Source organism: Schistocerca gregaria, chromosome 2, assembly GCF_023897955.1.
Source record: "Schistocerca gregaria isolate iqSchGreg1 chromosome 2, iqSchGreg1.2, whole genome shotgun sequence".
Taxonomy (NCBI): domain Eukaryota; kingdom Metazoa; phylum Arthropoda; class Insecta; order Orthoptera; family Acrididae; genus Schistocerca; species Schistocerca gregaria.
The window spans coordinates 469,321,224-469,344,249 of NC_064921.1; the positions used below are offsets into that span (position 1 = coordinate 469,321,224).

At 42.4% G+C, this 23,026-nt stretch overlaps 1 protein-coding gene across 1 annotated transcript in view; it reads right to left on the reverse strand.

The window, feature by feature from the left end:
- Positions 1-905: 905 nt before the first annotated feature.
- Positions 906-23,026, reverse strand: part of LOC126335840 (brachyurin-like) — a 66,552-nt gene continuing 44,431 nt past the window's right edge. The window contains exon 8 of the mRNA XM_049999309.1: positions 906-1,003. Coding sequence (XP_049855266.1) covers positions 906-1,003 — 98 coding nt within the window. The remainder of the gene's footprint in view (positions 1,004-23,026) is intronic.

Sequence of the window (23,026 nt, forward strand, 5' to 3'; positions counted from 1 at the left end):
GCATAGAGTCTTGGTAGCCTGCAGAAAAACTTCATTTGACAGCTTTACCTAATCTGATTCTGTCTAACAACGGAGAAACGCGTTATTTTTAAGTAAAAATCACAAAAACTTTGAAACCATAATGTTTTTATGTTTTAATATAAGAGTTGATAGTGTCTTGAAAAGGAGATTATTAGATGAAAATTAGCTGAAGTAAAGTGATGGTATTGGAAGGAATTCAGGTGATGGTGGGAGACTTACGTTTAGAAATGAAACACTAAAAGTAGCGTAAGTGATGATGACGTAGGTAGAGAGGATATAAAAAGCAGATTGGCAATTACAAGAAAAGTGTTTCCGAAAATGGAAAATTTGTGCCCATTGAACATGGATTTAAATGCTAAGAAGTGCTTTCTGAAGGAATTTAAATTGAGTTTAATGTTGTGCAGAAGTGAATTATGGACCCTAAACAGATAAGAAATTATGAGACTAGAAGATTTCGAAATGTGATGCTACAGGAGAACAGTGAAGATTTGGTGGGCATATCAGTCAACTAATGAGGAGGTACTGAAACATATTTTGGAAGAAATGGCGTTTATGGTACAATTTGACAAAGAGAAGGGGTCGGTTTGCAGGATCAGTCTGTAGCATCAAAGATTAGTCAGTTTGTTAACGTAACTGGTGTGACTCAAAAATTTGAAACCAAGGCTTGGCTGCATGAAGCAGGTACAAATAGATATAGGCAGCAGTAGTTATGCAAGGACGAATCGTTTTTCACAGGATACACTTGCGTGGAGAGCTGCAGCAATCTAGTCTTCGGTCTGAAGTGATTGCAACAGGTTCCGCGTATTGTGAAAAGTCCCTATTCGAACCAATGGTGTAATAACGGGCCTAAATTTTATTGTTCTCTCTTGCAGTCACTGTCTCACTTACCAGGGATCCTCTTGGTTGTAGGAGGAGAAGGCGGCGCACGTGGCAGCCGTAGCGACTGGGAGTGCAGCCTGCTGGCCCGCCGCGGGTCCGCTGCCTGGAAGAGAAGTCAGTGGTCAGCACGGGACATACGTAGCCGGGCAGGGGACCATCTTGCCCCTAGTCGCGACTTAACTATTGTATGTCCAGGAAATTAGCGTACGAGGGGCTTTCACGGTTGTCGACGAAGTATTAAAATTTCTGATCTTAAAGAGTGTACAACCTATAAACACTTAACACGTGCATCACTTGCAAAAACATTTTGTGTCAATAGCAAGATTAATTTCTCCTTCCAAAAGACACTAAGTAACAAACAAACTAGTTATACTATCCAATAAGATGCTACATGTAATGCAAAACTGGATACAAAAAACATATGGTAACGGCTACAGCAAAATTGCCTGCTGTTGTTGAGGCCTGACGTCTACCGTTACCCTAACCAACCATCGTTCAATACAACCTTTGCCTAAAACAGTCACGTTAAACTATCAGCGCTATTCGTAGAGCCCAAGGACGTGTGGTGCAGCTACATTGCAAACGCACTCCAAGCCATGCATGAGAGCCTAACAGCTAGTGGAGGGAACCTCATATAGAAATATCTTTTTTGCTACTCATTAAATTTTGTTTGTCATTGCAAAAGAGAATAACTAAACTCCCACCAAGTGAGTGAATAAATTAAACCGAACGAGGTGGTGTAGTGGTTGGCACACTGGAACTCCTTTTGGGAGGACGACGGCTCAAACCCCTGTCCAGCCATTCTGATTGAGGTTTTTCGTACTTTCCCTAAATCAATTCGGACAAATGCCGGGATGGTTCCTTTGAAAGCGCACGGCCGATGTCCTTCCCCATTCTTCCATAATACAAACTTGGGCTCCGTCTCTAATGACCTCGTTGTTGACGGTACGTTAAACACAATCTCCTCTTCCTCCTCCTCCGATAAATTAACGCCCCAGTAGGACATTATTTTGTGGATGCTAACAATACCGCAAGCGTGGCTTAGCATTATCTTACCTCCTATCTGACCGCAAGAGGTTTTGACCATGCATCTGTTATCACAGTCTTCTCATAGCCTTAAGTCCTATAAGTTCAGTATCAATGTAGATGAACAACTGCATCTTATCTGCAGAAAGTGTTTTTTGACTGTGCAGGATAATAGAGGGCGTTTGAACAACATATTAAAACAAGACGTGATACGCCCCCAATAATAATCAAAGGGGTAAACGTGAAAATTGCCTAAAACTACTCCTGAAGAATAACTATGGCCTTAAAAGAGCATACTCACATACCAGTGACATTATAGCGGAATGCCAGAACTATATAAAGTGTAATTGTGGACTGAATATAACAGTGTTATATCTTTATTCCTTTCTAAAGGAATGCAGAGAAAGAAACATTCCGTCTGCCAGGAAAGACAAATAAATGTAGTTATTTGGTCAGTTGACTAATTTTGAGATTCTATTATTAGAGTGAGATACAATTACCAATTCAGTGAGTGCTAAGGATGAGAAGAAAGAGGGCCCTTAAGGAAAAGGGTTGCACTTGAGAAGAGCTGAAGCTACGATGACAAAATTTCAAGGATTAACTGCTGAAAACTAAAGAAAACCCCAAAAACATGCATGTAAATTCTGCGGGCCTGTGTCAAACACTACTGATATCAAAATTTTCCTGTGAGTGTGCATTTTATTTGCATATGGTTTGGACATTGTTTCTTTGTGCACATTACTGCAATACTTAATTCTTTCTAATGTTTATCATCTCTAATAAACCATTCACTAATGAAGGCAGTGCTCGCCCACAATAATAGCAATAATGTTGCAAGTGAACAATTTTCTAGGACCTAATAACGATTTTTAACTCTTATGGCAGGTTATGAAGCTAAAAATGTAGTAGCATTTATCGCAGAAAAAGTTAGGAATACGTCCATTGTGATTTACGATTTAGGAATTTAACCATGCACATAAGAAGCAATATCTCTAAACTATGCACTCGTTGGTTAGCGCTCTTCCGTCGACCCCTCTAACTGTCACAAACGTTAGAATAAAAATAGGAAGTCTGTGGTGTAACTCTTCCAGAGGACAAGTTCTACGGTGCTTGGAACGACATATTAGCAAAATTGTGTTTTGTCTCAAGAGTGTCGTGTATTTAACAACTAGGCCGCTGTAGAGAGAGTCGAGGTCTTCAGGTATAGCCTCTGGGTTTTTCTAGCTAGTGTTGTTCAACGCAAGGGACCTACTGCACCGGAAAAGCCCATATCTTGTTGGCAAAGGAAAAGAAATACAAGAATGGGGCCAAAATACACAAACAGGGCAGGAAACAAAAGTCCCTCATCCCCATCCACCCCTCTCAAATTGTTAACGCAAACGATTCCCGTCCAGGAAGAAAAGACCAACTAATAACAACTCATTCGACGTATCTGAAGAAGAAATGGCAAAACAACTCTACGTAAAGAGGAGGGTTGGAGGGCTACTAAAAGTAGACAGGGACTTTAGAAAAAGTTGAAATGGCACTGAGGTAATTATTTCTCGCAGGACAGGACTATCGAAGAATCGGTAACTGACTCTACCGGTGTGGTATTTTCTGATGATAACATTAATGGGCACGAACAAAAGAAATTACTTTTCACTTTTGCGAATATGGAAATACAAACTCGGCTTAACATACGGAAGAACACCAGTCATTAACCACGTCGAAAAAACCTGAGAGATCAAACCGAAACTAAACAACACTCAATCCGAAACTATTCCAAGTGATTTCGGGATTGCAACCGGCCGTCGTAAACTTCACTTACATCGACCGGTTGTAATCCCAGAATCTCTCCGAATATTTAATTCGCCGAGAAAATATTAAATTTCATAATCTCAAATTATGACAATTAACAGAAATATAAAGAATGACGGTGTAAATACACACAACACCACACAATCAGAAGATGCTTTTTCAGTTGAAAAAAAAAAAGAAACTAATATCACCTAAGGAGTCAATCATGAACCCTGTCAAGTCTCCGGTAGCGAAGTATCAGAAAAAAATGACATCACACTCAATTTTCCAAGAAAAAATTATTTTGCTGAACTTCATATGTAAGCTGAAGCAAGTACTTGAGAAAAGCAGATATCACATTCCACAAAAGGGCTAGAAAACCCATATGTGAAATTAATTGAAGTAATAGGTGACATTATCTCTGGCGAAATGAGGGAGGTTTATACAGTTGATTGCGCCAAAGGCACATACAGATCGGCGTTGTCAAAGTCACCATTTACTACTGTACGCTAAACGTATGTTTAAGCAGTGTACTATACTCAGATTACTCTTTAGAGCTGCCAGTCAAGTTTAAACGGAATCTTTAATGCTGTCAGCCAGCTTTAAACTGCATATTCCTATGATGCTCTTGTTAATTTGAAGAGCAAAACTGATACATAAAAAATAGAAAATGCGACTTGTGGCTGTTTTCAAAAAGTAGATTATAACGTGTGCAAAACTAAGATCTTACATGGATTTTAAGAGCCTCACTTGGCAACAGGTTTACAGGAAGTGCGTAACACTTACAATCAAAATTGCTATCAGCAAACAAGTAGAAAACTTAGTCAACGAAGTCATACTGTTGCGCAATAATCATTTTGTAGTCGAAGCTGTTTCCTTATCCGCATTTGGTTCCTAATATGTAATAGTGAAATGTGGCTTGCCTTTAGCAAACACAGTTTTTTCTTCTTTTTACTATCTATGCATGTTTCGAAAAAGTATCTCCATCTTCACGGGGTTTCATTTATTATCTTTTGCAGAATAAACAAAAAATTATGCTTTATGATATTTACCAGTTTTTGATAGTTGCAGCACAAAAATGGCTCTGAGCACTATGCGACTTAACTTCTTAGGTCATCAGCCGCCTAGAACTTAGAACTAATTAAACCTAACCTAACCTAAGGATATCACACACATCCATGCCCTAGGCAGGATTCGAACCTGCGACCGCAGAAGTCGCTCGGCTCCAGACTGTAGCGCCTAGAACCGCACGGCCACTCCGGCCGGCAGTTGCAGCAAATCTATAATTGTCGCCTTTGAGTATAACATCTACAGTTAATAATCGTAACGTAATTTCTCAAATTTATAAGCCTTACATGATTAATTTTTTTAATATTTTTTCTGTTGTACTGCTGTCGTTACATTATGTGTATGATGTAGTTTTGTAAACAAAACTTCGCTAGTTTCACTTTGACTAGCATTTTTTAGATTACAGTAAAATTCTTCGAAAAAATGTGTTGAAATGTATGCTGTTGGGCATGGTAATTATAGCAGTATTACAAATGCCAAAATGTCTTGTGAACACCAATATGTAATTTTAAAGAACACGGATCAGCCAGAACATTTTGACTAGCAACCTACCATTGAAATAAACCCGTCGAGGTCATAGCAGCGTCACCTGGCGAGGAATGACTGCTAGTCAGACACACGCACATTACATGCAGTATCAGTGAGCGAGCTGTCCGTGCGTAGAATGGGAAAGGCGCGCGATCTATCTGAGTTTGACCGAAAGCAGATTGTGATGGACTGGAGGCTCGGCACTAGCATTTCGGAAACTGCAAGACTTGCCGGGTGTTCGAGGAATGTTCTACTGAGTGTCTTCAATATGTGGCGAAAGCAGGGTGTAGCCATTTCCAGATGTCGTGGGGTTCGGCGACCACCCCTCATTACAGATGTCGGACGTTCTAAGCCGGGCAGACCGGTGAAACAGGACAGGCGACGAACTGTGGCGGAATTAAAAACAAACTATAACGATGGGCAGAGCACAAGTGTGTCTGAACACACAATGCACCGAACACTCCCAACAATGGGCATCCACAGCCGACGGCCCACGCCTGTGCCAATGTTAACGCTACAACGTCGGCAGCTACGACTGAAATGGGCACGTGACCATCGGCGCTGGACGTTGGCGCAGTGGCAGAGCTTTAGATGGTCTGAAGAATCCTGATACCTTCTTCAGCATGCTGATGGGTGGACGAGATCCGTTGTCTTCCACGGGAACATCTGTACTGCGGGGTGGAGCTGGCGGCGGCTCTGTTACGCTCAGGTGAGAACATTCCCACTGACATAATTGTGTGCAGCCATGACGGGCAAAGAGGACCGTACACTGGTTGCTCCCCTTCATGACGATGACGTTTCCCAAAGGGAGTGGCATTTTTCAGCAAGCTAGTGCGTCATGTCACAAGGCCCTGGAGTGTGATGGAGAGGTTCGAGGAACACAGCGGGGAGTTCCAACTGATGTTCTGGCCACGCAACTCGCCAGATTTGAACCCGATCAGTCACATCTGGTGTGCGATTGAATGTGGCGTCAGAGCTTCCCTCCCCGGAATTCACGGAAGTTAGGTGACTTGTGCTTGCAGATGTGGTGCCAGTTTCATCCAGCGACCTACCAATGCCCCACTGCTTCCGTGCTATGACGCTCGTCGCCGCTGTTATCCGTGCCAAACGAGGACATAAGGGCTACTATAGTTGCATTACTGTAAGTATTGACATAAATATTAACATGAAAACAAATATATAATCTGATGAGCCGGGGAATTATGACCACCTATCTAATAGCCGTTATATCCTCGTTTGGCACGCATAGCAGCGGTGACGCATCGTGGCATGGAAGCAGTGGGGCCTTGGTAGATCGCTAGAGGAAGGTGGCACCACATCTACACGAGCAAGTCACCTAGCTCCCATGGATAGCGCAGAGGGATGCGATGAGCTCTAACGCCACCTTCAAACACACACCAGATGCGTTCGATCGGCTTCTCATCTGTCGTGTTGGGTGGCCAAAACATGAATAATAACTCCCGACTGTGTTCCTCGAACCAATCCATCATACTCCTAACCTTGTGACATGGCGCAATATCTTGTTGATAGATGTCACTGTCTTCGGGAAAAGTCATCATCATGAAGGGTAATGTAAATTCTACAGTCTCAAAAACTGTTGAATATTATAATGCATAAATTCCAACAGATAATTAAAAAAACCACTGCAGACAGAGGAACTATGTAACGTGGTTATTGTTACTTATTATATGATTGAGAACAATTGAGTAAGGTGAAATGACATGTTTAATTTCGCAGCAATTTTAGCAGAAAATTGCACTCTTTGACACTGTTTCCAATTTGACAACATAATAACAGTTGTCAGAATAACTCATCTCATCAACATCAAAAAGTGAAATGATCCTATACACAACTATATCAAATATTAACTCTCAGAAATAATATTAATCCTAAACACAACAACATTTATGTTTAATTAAAAGTTTCTTTACAAAATTGTTCCTACACATACATTATGATGTTGGTCAGTACTACGAAAATCATCCCAATTCCAAATCAAAATTTGTTTCTATTTGGTATGACAATCATGTTTGCGGTGGATGATTAGTTATGGGACAAATTGAGTGAAATTTTACCCAAGGCCACTCGAGTTAACAGTGGATGCAAGCTGGTGAACCAACAAAGTTTACACCTCTGCATGCGGTTCTTACCTTAAGCTGCGACGAGCTATCATCTGCTAGGCTGCTCTCTTCCGCTGAAATTCCTAAAAACTAATCAGACCTTTGCTGAACTTTCCAGCAGAAATTTTTCCTGTGTTTCTCGTTATGCGAGAAAACATGTATTCAGCCCTAGTCTTAGTATGTGGCGAGATACATGTGCATGGTTGGAGCAACGTGCATATTATAGTGCCCTCTCAGGTCTCGCAAGAACAGTTAACTAATTGGCTGGATCGTTTCTCCACAGTTGGAGCTAAACTTTCCTACAGGTAATTTCTAGTTAGATTTCTGCCGCTGTGAATGCAGTGTTCACACAAATGTCTTCTCTGCATCGAACAGAGCGTTACGTGCTCTGTTCTGCACTTGACCTCAGCTCACAGAAGAGTCCATGCAAATTTCTCTCATGTCTTACCTATCGCTGAACTGCCTCTCCACTTGGGTTCATTCGTTCTTCACGTCGCGGCCTTTCTCGGGCAAAAGGAGCGTCACTCTTGTTTGTGGAAACTCTCTCTACCAGTCGCAATGTCCCTTCTATTAAACATCGTCGAAATTCAGTATATTTCTCCTTCCTAGTGCGTTTCCACCAATCGGACATTTTGGGCCCATTCTAGACGTCTAAAGTACATTGACCTTCACGTGTGTTGCACTCGCTGGAACCATGATTGGAATTCGTCAGTTGTTGTTGTGGTCTTCAGTCCTGAGACCTGTTTGATGCAGCTCTCCATGCTACTCTATCCTTTGCAAGCTGCTTCACCTCCCAGTACGTACTGCAGCCTACATCCCTCTGAATCTGCTTAGTGTATTCATCTCCTGGGCTCCCTCTACGACTTTTACCCTCCACGCTGCCCTCCAATACTAAATTGGTGACCCCTTGATGCCTCAGAACATGTCCTGTCAACCGACCCCTTCTTCTAGTCATGTTGTGCCACAAACTTCTCTTCTCCCCAATCCTATTCAACACCTCCTCATTAGTTATGTGATCTACCCATCTAATCTTCAGCATTCTTCTGTAGCACCACATTTCGAAAGCTTCTATTCTTTTCTTATCTAAACTATTTATCGTTCATGTTTCACATCCATACATGGCTACACTCCATACAAATACTTTCAAAAACGACTTCCTGACATTTAAATCTGTACTCGATCTTAACAAATTTCTCTTCTGCAGAAACACTTTCCTTCCCATTGCCAGTCTACATTTTATATCCTCTCTACTTCGACCATCATCAGTTATTTTGCCCCCAAATAGCAAAACTCCTTTACTACTTTAAGTGTCTCATTTCCTAATCTAATACCCTCAACATCACACGACTTAATTCGATTACACTCCATTATCCTCGTTTTGCTTTTGTTGATGTTCATCTTATATCCTCCCTTCAAGACACTATCCATTCCGTTCAACTGCTCTTCCAAGTCCTTTGCTGTCTCTGACAGAATTACAATGTCATCGGCGAACCTTAAAGTTTTTATTTCTTCTCCATGGATTTTAATACCTACTCCGAATTTTTCTTTTGTTTCCTTCACTGCTTGCTCAATATACAGATTGAATAACATCGAGGAGAGGCTCCAACAATGTCTCACTCCTTTCCCAACCACTGCTTCCCTTTCATGCCCCTCAATTTTTATAACTGCCATCTGGTTTCTGTACAAATTGTAAATAGCCTTTCGCTCCCTGCATTTTACCCCTGCCACCTTTAGAATTTGAAAGAGAGTTTTCCAGTCAGCATTGTCAAAAGCTTTCTCTAAGTCTACAATTGCTAGAAACGTAGGTTTGCCTTTCCTTGATCTAGCTTCTAAGTTGTTCATATCCCTTTGGAATTCCTAAACGCAGCTTTCTAAAGCTTTTTTCTCTGTCCCTCTGCAGATGTGCCTCTACACACGTTTCTCACACCTGAATCACATGGTTGGGTTGCTGATTTTCCATCTGCCACCCATTTAAGTGGTTTCCGTGGTATCCCCCGTGGCGCGCCTTCGCTTCTGCCCTTGTCCCTCTGGCTTTCAAACTAAAACAACTGGCACTGCTTGTTCCACCTTCTGCTCAAAGAGATGCATTATATAGGAATGGTGTGTTAATTACTGTTGATTGACTGGCATCCCCTTTTGCATTACATACTGATAGGCAAATTTGCTCATAACCGCCGAATTACGTTAGGTGTCATATTCACCTTCTTGTTGCGATGTATAAAGCTCTCATGTAAGGTGCAAATCTGACCCTCATGTATTCTGCCACCTCACAACTTCTCTGAAACATGTATGAGTAGGAAACCATAAGGATCTAGTTGCTCAAACAGCATCATATTTCCTACTAACATGTTAACGCAATAATTTATTGATTCTAACTGAAATCTACAGGCATTTCATAGCAGAGGGAAAATATCGTTTAATGTAATACAGGATGTATAAACTAACATTCAATATTAAACTTAGAATCAGAAAAAAGGGAAAGATGTCAAATACCTATGGCCCAATGTGTAAGTAAATGGTGACCTATAAATCTACACAAAACACTATAAAGCTGGTCGTTCAATGGAAGCATTGAAACCAAATGTGACTTTAATTTTATCACAGTATTTTGCTTTCCAAAATAACTTTGAGTTATCAATAAAGTCGACATAATTCAGTTATATCAGACGACTGCTGTATTCTGTCACACACTCCGTCAATAAAAGCGGGTAATCACATAAAATTGGAAACGAAAAACATCCGCTGTTTAAATTGGTGAGAAGGACATGGCGAAGTAAGATTTATTTACATTAACAATCAAGACCTACAATTTATTTATGGGTAAACCATGAGTGCTGTTGACAAGAAGACCTCAAATTGATTCCATACATCTATATTTCCCGAAGATTTTTGACACCGTTCCTCACAAGGGCGATCTTATCAAACTGAGTTCCTATGGAGTATCATTGCAGTTGTGTGACTGGATTTGTGATTTCCCGTGAGAAATGTCATCGTCTGTAGTAACTTATGTAAAGTCTTCGAGCAAAACAGAAGTGCTATCAGGTGTTCCCCAAGGAAGTGATATAAGTCATCTACTGTCCCTAATCTGCATAAACGGTTAAGCACACAACCTGGGCAGTCCTCTTAGATTTTTTGTGTCTAGTAAAGCAAAAAAGACTGCAAATAGATTTAAACAAGTTATCTGTAGGATACGAAAAGTGACATTTGACATCAAACAATAAAAAGGGGGGGGGGGTCTCCACATGAGTACTGTAAGGAATCCGTTAAACTGGGAAACATCAGAGAAGGACAGATCATTTTGTATTATCGCGAAAGTGGAAAGTTACTATCACGGAAATGGTATGCATGTTGCGATGGCAGTCCTTAAAACAAAGGCGTTTCTTGTTGCTCCTAGAACTTTTCCCGAAAACTCAATCACAAATTTTCTCCTGGGAATGCGTAAATATTTTGCTGATACCCATACGCAAACGGAGAAATGACCATCATAATAAAATAAGAGAAATCAGAGCTGGCATGGAAATAATTTAGTGTTAGTTTTTTGAAAGTGTTATTTGAGAGAGGAGCGATATAGTCTGAAAGCGGTCGATGAAGCCTCTGCCAAGTACTTTTGTGTCAGTCAGAAGTTAGTGATGTTGGTACAGATGTAGATCATGTCCTAGAACGGTGATAGTTGGTTGTATGGCTGGGATTACTGTGAGTTCTGGTGTGTCTAGTGAAAGGACGATGCATCTGATTGTCCATATCCGTTAGACAATTAACTTCTGCCTTCAGACCTGTCCGCGTATATGAGTTACAGTTCTTGAGACACTTCAGGTGAAGATAAAATGTTAAATTTCAAGGACAGAGCACACACTTGATTGTCAAATAAATACAGAACATCCCAGGAATTTAAATTTGATTTACGAATGGAAGACCCGAGCTCGTAAATCCCCCTGAGCAGTACACAATACCGTCACTGTTGTCTGGGCAACAGCTTGAATGAACAAAAAAGATTATGATTTTACTTCCTCGTTTTGTTTTTTCCTTTTCTTTTGTACGCCTTCATACTGGAATGTGACACTCATCTCCTGGGATGCATATACGATCAGTCCGTCGGTGATCGTTTTTTTTTTTTTTGTCAATGTTGTATACCATTTCTTACGTCATTCACCATTAACAAAAAATTTTTGGCAACTGTGAATAGCGTTTCTTACGTCATTCAACATCGACAACAACAACAAACAAAAATCACCGAAACGCTGAGGAGGCAGATCGTGTTCTGGAAGACGTCGTAGTACGTTACTATTCATAAGAGTATTAAGCATTAGTAATAAGCGCTCTCTCTCTCTGTCTTTCTCTACACGCCAGAACTTGCTACCTTTTCCACTTCTCATTCCCTCTGCTGTTAATTTTATGGGACCAAATAGTCCAAATAACCTATGTGTTGCGGTGGACTATGGCTTTCTACACCTTAATTTGTTCTTACTGTGTTCGTGGTGAGATCACTGCTTAATGAAATTTTCTGTACACCATTGAGATGTTTCCTGTGTAATTTACCTCTCTCGTTCTGGAGTTATGAGTAACTTTTAGCGATCAGTTCACATAAAGGTTTCGTTTCCTAAATGTCATCAGTACCTACGCATCAAAAAACTCTTACTTTCAACTTACCTCGATTTAGTAGATTTACATAGACATACAGCAAACGTCAAATCAGCGTAAAGTGTAAAGCATGCTTTGATATACACACGATTTGCATTTGAGTGCTACCACACAAAAATATGTGGAAGCGAAGTCATCAACATGCTTTATACAAAGCGAGGCAATTAGGACAGGCCATCCCAAATATATAAACAATGAATAAATATATCGAGGTGCCATTTCGCCAAGTTATAACGCACAGTATGGAGAATTTTCTGACGTTCCCAAGTAACTTTTATCGTTTAAAGTTGTCAATTACAACACCGACCTTTTTTGTAATTAGTCTATATAGTTTTTTTCCGTTTTATTTAAAATTCCACAATCGCACGCCCTTTTACACTAAATGTAAGCAAGCACACAACTCAGGTATGGTTCATGTGTTCCTTACCAGGGCTGTCATACCAAGTGCTTAAAAAGTTAATCTTGAGTATTTCTACATAACATAAAATGATTTTGGAAGGAAAACACTGCACGTTGAGTTTCATCTGGAGTTAACGGCAGCAGAGGCCCGTGTTATAAGATTTTTTTTTACTTTGGCAGTCGGCGGTGTGTCAAAATAGACCACGTGTTTGAATTTTCGCCTCAAATAAAAGTATAGAATTGTTAAGTTTGGTGATTGTGCAGACCATTTTACGTTTCTGAACTACATTACAATGCTCTCCAAATATTGTCTCGAAAGGGTCTGTCGTTAGATGTGCGGAAAGGGAGGGACATCCGTCTTGTTGGTGCTACATTGAGGCTTATGTCCAATGGGATGTTCTCCAATAACTGCAGCAGCAGAAATTCTTAAGAACTCGAAATAATTGCATGTATTTTTATTCACATCAATAAAACAGGGAACGATGATGTGAGCCTTAAAAAGTACGAGGTAACTGAATGTATTTAGATTCACATCAACAAAGCAGGGACCGATGATGCGAGTCTTCAAAAACATGCACCAAACGTTGATGGAGCGTTGTTTTAACCTACTTCTTTTAGTCAATGTGAGTTTTCAACTGGTGGTTGTGCAAATTGTGAAGAATGGCTTAACCGTAGTTTGGAAACGATACTTCGTCCTTAAACAAAATTCTGCATAGATACACTGCATCATTTTGCACTTTTCGTCAGTAATATTCGGAGGACCATAACCACATTTAAATATCACTGTCGTGACGATCTAGATGCAGCGTAATGGAAACGGAATGAAATGCGATGGAACGTAATGTCCGTAGATCACTCGTACTTTCGATATGCCCCTTAGTAACATTCGCACTGTATGCTACTGCTGCTAAAATGTTGTTTCATTTCTTTCTTCACTTATTCTTCTTTTTGCTTGGCGTTTTCTATTCTCCGGACTTCCGGTTTCTAGAACTTCTTTTATAATGTTTACAAAGACAGATCGTGAGTGGTTGGCCCTATAGGGAGACTGCCTACACTAAGCTTGTCCGTCCTCTTTTACAATACTGCTGCGCGGTGTGGCATCCCTAGCAGATACGATTGACGGAGTGCATCGAAAAAGTCCAAAGAAGGGCAGCACGTTTCGTATTATCGCGAAACAGGGGAAAGAGTGTCACTGAAATGATACGGGATTTGGGGTGGAAATCATCAAAACAAATGCGTTTTTCGTTGCGGCGGAATCGTCTCACGAAATTACAACCAACAACTTTCTCCTCCGAATGGGAAAATATTTTGTTGACAACTACATAGGAAGAAACGATCACCACGATAAAATAAGGGAAATCAGAGTTCATGCGGAAAGATATAGGTGTTCGTTCTTTCCGCTAGCTACACTCCTGGAAATGGAAAAAAGAACACATAGACAACGGTGTGTCAGACCCACCATACTTGCTACGGACACTGCGAGAGGGCTGTACAAGCAATGATCACACGCACGGCACAGCGGACACACCAGGAAACGCGCAGCATTTGTGCACCGCCGCCGTCAGTGTCAGCCAGTTTGCCGTGGTATACGGAGCTCCATCGCTGTCTTTAACACTGGTAGCATCCCGTGACAGCGTGGACGTGAACCGTATGTGCAGTTGGACTTTGAGCGAGGGCGTATAGTGGGCATGCGGGAGGCCGAGTGGACGTACCGCCGAATTGCTCAACACGTGGGGCGTGATGTCTCCACAGTACATCGATGTTGTCGCCAGTGGTCGGCGGAAGGTGCACGTGCCCGTCGACCTGGGACCGGACCGCAGCGATGCACGGATGCACGCCAAGACCGTAGGATCCTACGCAGTGCCGTAGGGGACCGCACCGCCACTTCCCAGCAAATTAGGAGCACTGTTGCTCCTGGGGTATCGGCGAGGACCATTCGCAACCGTCTCCATGAAGCTGGCCTACGGTCCCGCACACCGTTAGGCCGTCTTCCGCTCACGCCCCAACATCGTGCAGCCCGCCTCCAGTGGTGTCGCGACAGGCGTGAATGGAGGGACGAATGGAGACGTGTCGTCTTCAGCGATGAGAGTCGCTTCTGCCTTGGTGCCAGTGATGGTCGTATGCGTGTTTGGCGCCGTGCAGGTGAGCGCCACAATCAGGACTGCATACGACCGAGGCACACAGGGCCAACACCCGGCATCATGGTGTGGGGAGCGATCTCCTACACTGGCCGTACACCTCTGGTGATCGTCGAGGGGACACTGAATAGTGCACGGTACATCCAAACCGTCATCGAACCCATCGTTCTACCATTCCTAGACCGGCAAGGGAACTTGCTGTTCCAAAAGGACAATGCACGTCCGCATGTATCCCGTGCCACCCAACGTGCTCTAGAAGGTGTAAGTCAACTACCCTGGCCAGCAAGATCTCCGTATCTGTCCCCCATTGAGCATGTTTGGGACTGGATGAAGCGTCGTCTCACGCGGTCTGCACGTCCAGCACGAACGCTGGTCCAACTGAGGCGCCAGGTGGAAATGGCATGGCAAGCCGTTCCACAGGACTACATCCAGCATCTCTACGATCGTCTCCATGGGAGAATAGCAGCCTGCATTGCTGCGAAAGGTGGATATACACTGTACTAGTGCCGACATTGTGCATGCTCTGTTGCCTGTGTCTATGTGCCTGTGGTTCTGTCAGTGTGATCATGTGATGTATCTGACCCCAGGAATGTGTCAATAAAGTTTCCCCTTCCTGGGACAATGAATTCACGGTGTTCTTATTTCAATTTCCGGGAGTGTATATGAGATTGGAAGAATAGATAATTGTGAAGGTGGTTCGATGAACCCTCTGCCAGGCCCTTAAATGTGATTTGAAGAGTATTCGTGTTGATGTAGATCTGGATACCCTTCAGCATACATCCACACCTCTGCTCTAAGTTTGGTGACATTTGGCTTCAACGGGTTTAATTTTTTCTACTGTCTGATATATTGTGAATATCTCAACAGCCTTAAGAGCAAGTTATCATATTAAGAAGACCGCCCCCTACCTATCTAACCCATGTTAATTCAGGCAAGTATTTGACCCATTTATGAAAAAGCTATTTGATGCAGGACCTTAATATTTGGCTCTGAGCACTATGGGACTTAACATCTCAGGTCACCAGTCCCCTAGAACTTAGAACTACTTAAACCTAACTAATATAAGGACATCATACACATCCATGCTCGAGGCAGGATTCGAACCTGCGACCGTAGCGGTCGCGCGGTTCCAAACTGAAGAGCCTAGAACTACTCGGCCACCAGTGGCCGGCTAACCTTAATATTTTTACTGTATATTACATGATGTGAATAGAGTCAACTGTTCTAAAATCTACGTTATCCATTTTATAGTTTTTAAGAAACACTTTTTTAATTTATTAACAAAAAAATTTATTTTTTTTCTGCAAGAAATATTTTTTGTGAACTTCCTGATGGGGGAATATTAATGAATGTAGTACCAGAGGTGGCTTTTTATGTTCTGCAGAGTCTCTGAAAATTTCGCTCATTTAGCTATGATAGTTTCTGATACGTTTTAGTTTGCGGGAAATTGACTTTAAAGAAAAAAACTTTTGAAATTTGTTATTACAGTTAATTAAAGCTGTCCTGCTGCATATGATGGCCCTTCTCTGGCCTGTAGCAGGTCTTCCAGCTTATTTTTCATTTACCTGGATGTTTGCCTCGCTTTCCTTACCATATCAGATGCAGACCTGTCTGCATCGCCTATCCTCATTTTATCGCATTGTTGCAGCCCAGTGATTATATTTTCACCGGGATTAATTCCTAGCTTTTTCAGTACCAAACACTTTCCAATATTACCACAATTGAATGTAATAACAGCACCATGAACTCCTAGTTTCAACGTAAGCATGCTTACAAATAAAGTTTTAGGAAGGTGGTTCCAAATTATGCTGTTGAAACATTCTTTTGGGTTCTGTGTCTGCCCATGCAGACATTTCCTTAGAAGGTCAGGATGAGCCAAGTCTCTGAAAAAAGGTTTATTTGCTGTAAGAACTGCCGCAGGAAGAGAATGCTAGTGAGAATAAAGATTCTCCAGTTGCCAGAGCCCAATTGTATTTGCACCACGAAATTTCTTCTGATGGACACAATCCATGACATGGCTTATCATCAGTAGAGGACTTATGGAAGAATATGGCCCAAACATCTCTCTTTATTGCCTCCAGTTTTCTTTATTTCTCGTAATTGTTTCCATAGTATACCAGCAAGTTTTCTGTAACAACTACTCGCAATCACACTTGAACAAAACTAACCAAAACAACCGCACATCTGCCCTAATAGACTGAAATGTCCGCCATAAAAGATGTCCACTTTTTCGACTGTCGCATTTATTGTGTATTGCTCAACAGCTCTAGGAGCACACAACACACACAGACTGGCTTCAGGTCTAAAGTTAAACACAAAACCATAGCTGAGTTACGAGTTTTTGTAAATTTGCTATAACAGGGGAGACGTTTGTGGAATCTCTTGTCCTAACGACGGGACAGTGGTTCGACGAACTGGACGATACTATTTGATCAAGTGTCATACACATTACTTTGTTCAAGCTCTCTTAGAAGCTTATTTCAAATGACTAAGAAAAAAGTATATAGTAACATTAGAAGAAAAACAAACTCATTGCTGTAATTCGGCGACTATAAGCGGTAAATATTACTTGCGAACCTCATTAAATTCACCATATTGTCCACCATAGCCTGGAGAAAACCATATCTCGATGTATTTGTCTCTACTGGATAACCAGTCTTAGCTACCTCAGCCTATATGAAGAATGGTTACACAGCAGGCTTTTTCGCCGAAATCATATCTGAGTGTTGGTTGTAGATGATAACTTCGTCTTATGCCACGTGTAAGAGGGGGAAATAGCTACCAGCATATTTCGGGGATCGACACCGCAAGAATCGTGTGTTGTCGAGACTGTGGTTCATCGTTCCATGAAGTTACTGCTGGCGTTGGTCGGTATCCCACAACTGTCGTGGGCTTACCGAATCAATGGTTTCAGGAGGGACATACCCAACGCCATGCACGATTTCAACGACCCCACACTACTAGCGCTAGAGAGGACAGGAATATTTTTCTCTCAGCCATACATGAACGCACATCCACCTCATGTATACTGAGTGAGGAAATGGGGTTGTTTGCATCAAGACATGTATTTATAATGACAGTTCAACGACATCTAGAACACCACTTACTGTGAACACAGCGATTAATCATACAGCTTCCCCTCACACGGTACCGAGGGAGGTGCCCTGACAGTGGTGCACACAACGACAACTCCAGACGCAGGAATTACACTTGCCATTGTCTTCTCAGACGACACCCCGTTCAGCATACAGTACCACAATTGACATACCCATCCACGGAGATTCTGTGGAGCAAGTTGCCAGAGTCAGACAACATCGTATAAATGTCTCAATTCTTGGCGTGAAGCTGTGAAATGGCACTGGGCCGAGCAGCTCCTGTCGCATTTATGATGTGTTAAGGACTGTGGCTGCATCCTACTTTCTAAATAAGACAGCGTACTGCCTGATAACGAGGGTGTTGGGGGGGAGGGGGGCAGGAATCTCTCCAGATCACTAAGTATCTGAAAAGGTCTGGTTATGAGTTTCCGAGAGACTTGCACGCTACGGCTCTCCAACCACTGTGACTGATAACCTCTGGTGTAGACGTGAGGCTGCACGCAGTGCCATTATCATATCTATAACCAATGCTCAGTTCGAGTCACTGCTCAGGCCATTTGGAGCCAGTGTTCCCACTGGAAACTGCAGCTCAGTGTAAAAGGTTTCACGCCGTATAATCCGTGGACTAGGATTAGAGTCTCGGAGTAACATTCAAAAACGCCTTTAGACTTAGTTTCTATTCCAGACACTAGTTAAATTTTCAATAAAATTTGTAATCAATGGCGGCCAAAGACTTCCAGTGTAAGGATTCACAATCGTTCTCCCAACGGCCTTGTCAAAGAGGGCTCGGAAGCAAACAAATGTGTGCAGACAGAGGTTGGCAGTACCCTTTTGCCTTTGGCTGGAAAACTGCCCCTAAACTCTTGTAGAATTAACATCTGTCAAAGGTAAGAGAATGCAGAAGTCAATGGAAAACATTCTACTGGAAACGAATTACACTGCTGGCCATTAAAATTGCTACACCAAGAAGAAATGCAGATGATAAACGGGTATTCATTGGACAAATATATTATACTGGAACTGACATGTGATTACATTTTCACGCAATTTGGGTGCATAGATGCTGAAAAATCAGTACCCAAAACAATGACCTCTGCCCGTAATAACGGCTTTGATACGCCTGGGCATTGAGTCAAATAGAGCTTGAATGGCGTGTACAGGTACAGCTGCCCATTCAACTTCAACACGATACCACAGTTCATCAAGAGTAGTGACTGGCGTATTGTGACGAGCCAGTTGCTCGGCCACAATTGACCAGACGTTTTCAATTGGTGAGATATCTGGAGAATATGCAGGCCAGGGCAGCGGTCGAGCATTTTCTGTATCCAGAAAGGGCCGTACAGGACCTGCAACATGCGGTAGTGCATTATCCTGCTAAAATGACGGGTTTCGCAGGGATCGAATGAAGGGTAGAGCCACACATCGTAACACATCTGAAATGTAACGTCCACTGTTAAAAGTGCCGTCAATGCGAACAAGAGGTGACCGAGACATGTAACCAATGGCACTCCATACCATCACGCCGGGTATTACGCCAGTATGGCCATGACCAATACACGCTTCCAAAGTGCGTTCACTGCGATTTCGCCAAACACGGATGCGACCATCATGATACTGTAAACAGAACCTGGATTCATCCGAAAAAATGAGGTTTTGTCATTCGTGCACCCAGGTTCGTCGTTGAGTACACCATCGCAGGCGCTCCTGTCTGTGATGCAGCGTCATGGGTAACCACAGACATGGTCTCCGAAGTGATAGTCCATGCTGCTTGAAACGTCGTCGAACTGTTCGTGCAGATGGTTGTTGTCCTGCAAACGTCCCCATCTATTGACTCAGGCATCGATACGTGGCTGCACGATCCGTTACAGCCATGCGGATAAGATGCCTGTCATCTCAACTGCTAGTGATACGAGGACGTTGGGATTACCCTTGTGAACCCACCGATTCCATATTCTGCTAACAGTCATTGGATCTCGACCAACGCGAGCAGCAATGTCGCGATACGATAAACCGCAATCGCGATGGGCTACAATCTGACCTTTATCAAAGTCGGAAACGTATTGGTACGCACTTCTCCTGCTTACACGAGGCATCACAACAACGTTTCACCAGGCAACGCCGGTCAACTGCTGATTGTGTATGAGAAATCGGTTGGAAACTTTCCTCATGTCAGCACGTTGTAGGTGTCGCTACCTGCACCGACCTTGTGTGAATGCTCTGAAAAGCTAATCATTTGCATATCACAGCATCTTCTTCCTGTCGGTTAAATTTCGCGACTGTAGCACGTCATCTTCGTGGTGTAGAAATTTTAATGGCCAGTAGTTTATGTCAACTGTAACAGAAAAGTGTCATAATGTTCTCTCCATTGGGAAAAAAAACAAAGTATGCAATGCCATATGTTTGAATGTGCTAAGCAAGTCAGAAAATTATAATAGAAAAATGCAAAAAACTCTGTTTAATTATAGAGTGGTTGCAGTGAAGTGAAACGGAAAGAGAATACTGATTTCTAATTTGGCGAACTTAAGGTAGTATCAGTTACAGCTGAAAATGAGTACGATTAGTTATCATTACGAAGGTAGGGCGAAGTTATTGTGAGCAGTTCAATGATGGGATTATTCTCATAAGCAACGGCGGCAAAGCAACTTGAGTAACATTAGTTCAGGTATACATGTCCATCTAGCAAGCAGAAGCTAAAGACACGCAGGATATTCTACGTATAAGTCAATCTATAAAGTGAGATGGATGTCGAATAATCATGGGTGACTGGCAAATTAGACAGGAGAATATCAGCTCTGTAGTAAGAGTGAAAGAGAATAGAGACAATTCTTCAATAAACCTCAGATGATAATAGTGAATGCATTGCCCAAAAATGAGAAGAGAAGAAGTTATGCCGTGCGTGGGAAAAAAGAAAAGAAACAAACGTGGAGACACTGCAAGATTCCAGCTGGATTCTGCAACTATCAGACACAGATTCTGAAAAAAAGGTAGTGGACCATAAGGCGTACCCAGTAACAGATATAGTTTTAGATCACATTTTAGTAACGATAAAGACTAGACTAAAGTTTAAGACAATCGTACCAAAGAACAGATTTGGAAAGGACTGGCATACTGACCTACTGAATAATGACGAGGTGGGTACGAAGTTTTCTAAGGCTGTAGGTACTGCGATAGTGAATACCAAAATAGGCAGTTCAGCTGCAGAGAAGGAGTGTTCATGGAAGTTGGACAGCTGAACATAGATATAAGGACGGTAACTGTGAAAACACATATGGTAACACAAGAAATCAATTGATCGACGGAAGAAGTAATCACAAATTGTTCAGAAGAAGACAGCAATATGTCACATAGGAATGAACTAAATGGGTGTTTGAGTGAAGCTGACGCGCAATAACTGGGGGAAAAGGTGCGAAGAAATCGAAAAACCATTGGTCATCGGAAGGACTGATTTATCTTGCAGGGAAGTCCAAACAACCTACGGTGAAATCAAAATCAATAACCGAGCAAGGTGGCGCAATGGTTAGGACATTGGACTCGCATTCGTCCCATGTCCGGCCACTCTGATTCAGGTTTTCCGTGCTTTCCCTAAATCGCTTCAAGTAAATTCCGGGATGGATCTTTTGAAAGGGCACGGCCGATTTCCTTCCCCATACTTCCCTAATTCGAGCTTGTGCTCCGTCTCTATCGACTTCTTTGTCGACGGGATGTTAGACACTTATCTCCCCTCTCCAAAAGCAAGAGTGTGAGAATTAAAAGTGCAAGAGGAAAAGCACTGTTAAACAGAGAGGAGAGAGCGGATTTATGGAAAGGGTATACAGAAGGTGTCTACGAATGGGAGGAAATGTCATGACGTTGTAGGAGAAGAAATTGTGTGTGTGTGAAATCCTATGGGACTTAACTGATAAAGTCATCAGTCCCTAAGCTTACACACTTCTTAAGCTAAATTATCCTAAGGACAAACACACACACCCAAGCCCGAGGGAGGACTCTAACCTCCTTCGGGACCAGCTGCACAGTCCATGACTGCAGCGACCTAGACCGCTCGGCTAATACCGAGAGGCAGAAGAAATTGGATCCGATGTGGAAAACATAGGGTATCCTCTGCTCGTCTGACTTTAACAAAAGTCTGGAGGACTTTAGGTCAAATAAGGCCTAAGGCAAATGTAACATTCCTTCGGAATTTCTAAAATCATTTCGGGAAGTGGTAACTAAGTTGGTTTCTAGAATCTTTAAGTCCAGAGACATCAAAACTTTCGAAAAACTCTAATCCACACAATGCCAACAGAAGCACGATTTAATAAAAGTAAAGACACGTTCATAGCATTCGTAGAATTAGACAAAAACATTAGTCAATGCGTAGTGGTGCAAGATGTTAGATGTTTCTACTGCCTAGGAACTAGTACTATTTATTTCATGTTTTAAGTGCTTGTGTAGGGCTTACCGATTGTGCTTTTTGTGTTGCTATTTCTAGACTTGGTTCTACATGTTGCACGTGTGCTGTCATGTTGTATGTTTGTGTGCATTGTGCCATATCCGTGAATGGATTTCATAGGTGGGTGGGGATCCTCTGAACTTCGACACTCGCCTGCCCGTATGGCGTAACCATTAGATTGAACGACTGTCCAATTGTTTCCGTTAGTCATTATCCTTTACATTACTCAATTATCACCTATTTTAGGTGTTATGCTCGTTATGTTATGAGTCTATCTATGACTGAGTTTGTATCCCCCAAAGGATCATGTTGTCGTATTTGTTGTCCGTCTGTTAGAGATACACTATACGGATTTTCTTGTCTATAGACGTCATCCAGTGTTCTTGAAGCCTTATCAGCGATGTTGCGTACAGCACACCATTTGTGTGGGTCCCGTAACATTTATTTGATGTCATCGTATACTTTTATATGTCTTACGTGTGTGGGTGTTGTAACGTAATGTCACCTGTTCCAGTGAGCCATATGCCACCCCCCCCCCCCCACCCCCCCCCCCCCCCCCAGATGCATGTAGCACTCTGGATGAGTCCCAGCGGTTCATGTGGCCGGTCAAAAAGTGATCCATGCCACGGCCTGGATTCGGATGTTTCAACATCAGTCGTTCACGTATATTGGAGATAAAAAAAGAAAACGCAACAGTCTTTGTAGGTCGTCTCCCATTCCCATCATGTATCAAGGCTCGACCTGTTTAGTTGACGCATGTCTACAATCTTTTCTCCTGTAATTTCACGAACCTTGTCGTGTCTGCCCTGTTTTAACCAGTATGCCTCCACTTTGTGGCAGAAGAGTGATGTCAATGGGCCACGTCCTTTAGAACACACACAAGGCTTCTACCGATGTGAAGCCAGTAGC